The 3,572-nt window shown below is 41.2% G+C and overlaps 1 protein-coding gene across 2 annotated transcripts in view; it reads left to right on the top strand.

Moving 5' to 3' along the window:
• Fam168b (family with sequence similarity 168 member B) overlaps positions 1–3,572 on the top strand; it is a 48,985-nt gene that overhangs the window by 7,217 nt on the left and 38,196 nt on the right. For both annotated transcript variants that reach the window (XM_023718753.1, XM_004634448.2), the window contains exon 2: positions 1,541–1,624. In XM_023718753.1, the coding sequence (XP_023574521.1) occupies positions 1,541–1,624 (84 nt within the window). The remainder of the gene's footprint in view (positions 1–1,540; positions 1,625–3,572) is intronic.

Genomic DNA, 3,572 nt, shown 5'->3' with positions numbered 1-3,572 from the left:
GGGCTGAGCTGGCCACACACACTAAATAAATAAATAAATAAATAAATAAATAAATAAATAAATAAATATTTTTTTTAAAAAAGAAAAGAATGAAAAATCAGCCAGCCATGGTGGTGCATGCCTGTAATCCCATCATTGGGGAAGGTGAGGCAGGAGGATTGCCGTGAGTTTGACGCTAGCCTGGGCCACATCATGAATACAGGGTCATCTGAACTGCATAGTGAGAACCTGACTCAAAAATCGGGGGGGGGGGGGGGGGGGCATTACTAGCTTGTAATTGAAAGTAAGCAATATTGTGGTTGTGTCTTAGAATACATGCCTTAAAGCATTTATTGTCTCACTGACAAATGCAGAAATGGGCTGTGTGATGATCCAAGGTGGATTTGAATGGTGGTTCTTTCATTTTCTGGGTGATAAAGTCAGATACGGGATCTAGCACATGGTACTTTTAGCACTTTTTTTTTTTAAGCACTCTTATAATTCTTGCTAAGAAATAAGTCATATGGTTAGAATCTGGAATAAAAGTGCCAGAAGTGTTGGATGCTACCTTAATGTAGCTTGGATTCTTAAAAATTTTTGGTCATTGTGAATTTTTTCTTTTCTTTCTTTTCTTTTTTTTTGGCGTAACAAGGGATTGAACTCAGGCCCTTGCGCTTGCCAGGGAACGTTATGATTATTTATTTTGCTGTGGTTTTTTTTTTTGTGTGTGTTAAAATTTTTTGGTGGAACCGGGGATTGAACTCAGGCCCTTGCACTTGCCAGGGAAGCGCTTATTCTACTGAGCCATCTTCCCGGCCCCTGTGCTTTTTTTTTTTTTTTTATATAAATTTATTTTATTTTGTGTGTGTGTGTGTCTGTGTGTCTGTGTGTGTGTGTGAGATCAGCTCAGCCCACCTGGGGGCGGGGCTGGCTGGCATGTGGTGCTGGGGGATTGAACCGCGGTCCCTGTGCTAAGCTTGTCTAAGTATGTGCTTTAGACCACTGAGCCATCTCACCAGCCCCATGTGCTTATTTATTTTGATGCTAAGCATTCACCAAGGGCCTCACAGGTGCTAAGCACACACTCTGTTGACACCCATATCCTCTTGCTGTAGCTCTTCTTGGCAGTAGACTTTTGACTTAGTTTGCAAAATTTGTTCCAGTTGTATAAAGTTAGAATCACTTGATTAGAGGTTTAAAAGACATGGTTATGGCCATGCACATTGGCACCAAGTTACTAGAGAGGTTGAGGCCAGCCTGGACAAGTTAATAAGATCCAATCTTAAGATAAAAAAGGCTGGGGTGTAGCTCAGTTGCAAGGTCCTGGGTTGGGTCTTCTGCATCCCACCCCATGAAACTTGACTATACTTGTGACCTATCAAAATTCTGAGGGTAAAACACCTAGAGATGAACTGTGAAGTACACAGAGTGCCATCATGGTCTCTGAGTTAGTGTTCTGGTGACAGAGGTAAGAGCAGTATGTTTGCAAGAGTTCTGGTTATCGGATCACCCCGCCCCCTTTGATTGATGATATCCCATTGTGCTGTGTGTTTTCCTTCAGCTGGTTTCCCCATGGGCTATGCTGCAGCAGCTCCTGCATATTCTCCTAACATGTACCCTGGAGCAAATCCTACCTTCCAAACAGGTATGTGCTTTGAAACCAGATGCATTGTACATGCAATGGGGGAGAAAATGAATGGGGTATGCTTTGAGAAATGGGGATGTACACTTAAGACTTAACCTAGAGTAGACTTTTTTTATTTCATAAAATTGGCCTGTTGATAAGGGAAGAAAGAATATAATTCTAATTGCATGTAAAGCTTCAGATACTACAGATTGTCCCAACATACACATCTGTAGTCTAACCACTAGGTTGTGATTTTTCACTCCATGTGCCAGGACTTCCGTTCATCCAGTAAAGTTGACTACTGGAAACTGAAAGCCTTCTTATCATTGATTTCCCTACAGTAGTTTAGCACTTTGGTTGTATTTTTTTTTAAAAAAGTCTTATTTTCCTTTAGGGTGCTTGAGGATATTTTTGATTTTAGAAGTCACTGCTTAAATTGTACTGGTTTGGGTCTGACTTGGTGGAGGGCTCCTGCAGTGAGCCTACATACTTCGTTGGCTTCTTTTAGGCTTTATTCACTCCTTGGATTCGTAATTCCGTGGCAGTTGTGGTCCCTTATTATTTTGTATAGGGCTTGGCTTGCCTTCCACAGGGGTTGGGATTGGTGCCTTACGAGACTACTGTAGTTAACTTTCACCAAAGAGGAGACATCAGTAGTATTCCTTCCCCTGTGTTATGATTCATAAAATTCTGCCTTTATATTCTACCATTATGTCCATGTTGCCTATCTCCACTGTGACACCTTTCTTCAGCCCTTAGTTTATACTCAGAGACAGACCTAGTTTGATCTTCTGGCTCTCAGGCCTTCAGTCCTAAGTTTTTGTTCATGCCCCTTTCAGCCAGAGTAATTGAAGGAATTTTTTTGATGCTTTCCAGTCACTACAAGATACAGTTAGGGGGCCGGGAGATAGCTCAGTGGAATAAGCGCTTCCCTCGCAAGCGCAAGGGCCTGAGTTCAATCCCCGGTTCTGAAAAAAAAAAAAAAGTGTTTAGGGTCCGGGGAGATAGCTCAGTGGAATAAGCACTTGCCTGGCAAGCTCAAGGACCTGAGTTCAATCCCCGGTTCTGCAAAAAAAAAAAAAAATATATACAGTTAAGCCAGGAGTTTTGATTTGAGCTGCTAACACTTTAACACAGTGGTCTCTTGTTTTCTTTCCAAAATGATTTTCCTTTTGTATTCTTGTCTAGCTTGGTGGAGGGGGCACAGTTTTTCTTTGACTTGACTAGACTGTCTCCTCTTGTGCTTGTCTTTGTGGCTGTGATGCACATGCCTTCCCTGAGGTCAACGGTGGTAAACAGGCTGCACTGGGCGCTCCTGGTGCCAGCCAGCCATCTCTTTTGTAAGATGTCTCCCGTTGTTGACTCTGTTGTTGACTGTCTTGATTTACTGCACATGTTTACAGTGTACTGTTCTATAACCTTTCCTGTAAGGGATATGGCCAGCACAAATAGGAATGAACATAGCCATCACTGGCATGTTTTGAATTTTTGTCTACCCAATTCTAAAACCTCTCAGGCTCCAAGGAATTGCTGTTCTGCTTACAATGTTATTGACAAGTCTTTGTTTTCTAAAATGTGTAAATGGATGCCCATAGAATGTCTTTGTTTGGACTGGAGTTTTCATTTGGCACAACTACTTTGATACCTGACTTGTGTTTATTCACTGTTTCATTCCTTTTAATTATTAGGTCGTATCCCACTGTGTGGAAATAATGCTGCTTATCTATTTGCTAGGTAGTGAACATTTGGATTATCTGCAGTTTTGTTGTATTATATATGATATTGCTATGAATATACATTCACAGTACCAGAAGCTCCCATTTCTCTTGAGTAAATACGAAAGAGTGGAGTGACTAGTTTTTAAGGCAGGTATGTATTTAACTTTGTAAGGAACTGCCAAACTGTCTTTCAGAATGATTGTTACATTGTACATTCACCTTAGTACTGAGAGATTTGGTTCTTCCAC

The sequence above is a fragment of the Octodon degus genome, unplaced genomic scaffold, assembly GCF_000260255.1.
Source record: "Octodon degus isolate 3935 unplaced genomic scaffold, OctDeg1.0 scaffold00062, whole genome shotgun sequence".
NCBI lineage: Eukaryota > Metazoa > Chordata > Mammalia > Rodentia > Octodontidae > Octodon > Octodon degus.
Note: the sequence above shows the minus strand (reverse complement) of the source record. Positions and strands in the feature narration are given on the sequence as shown.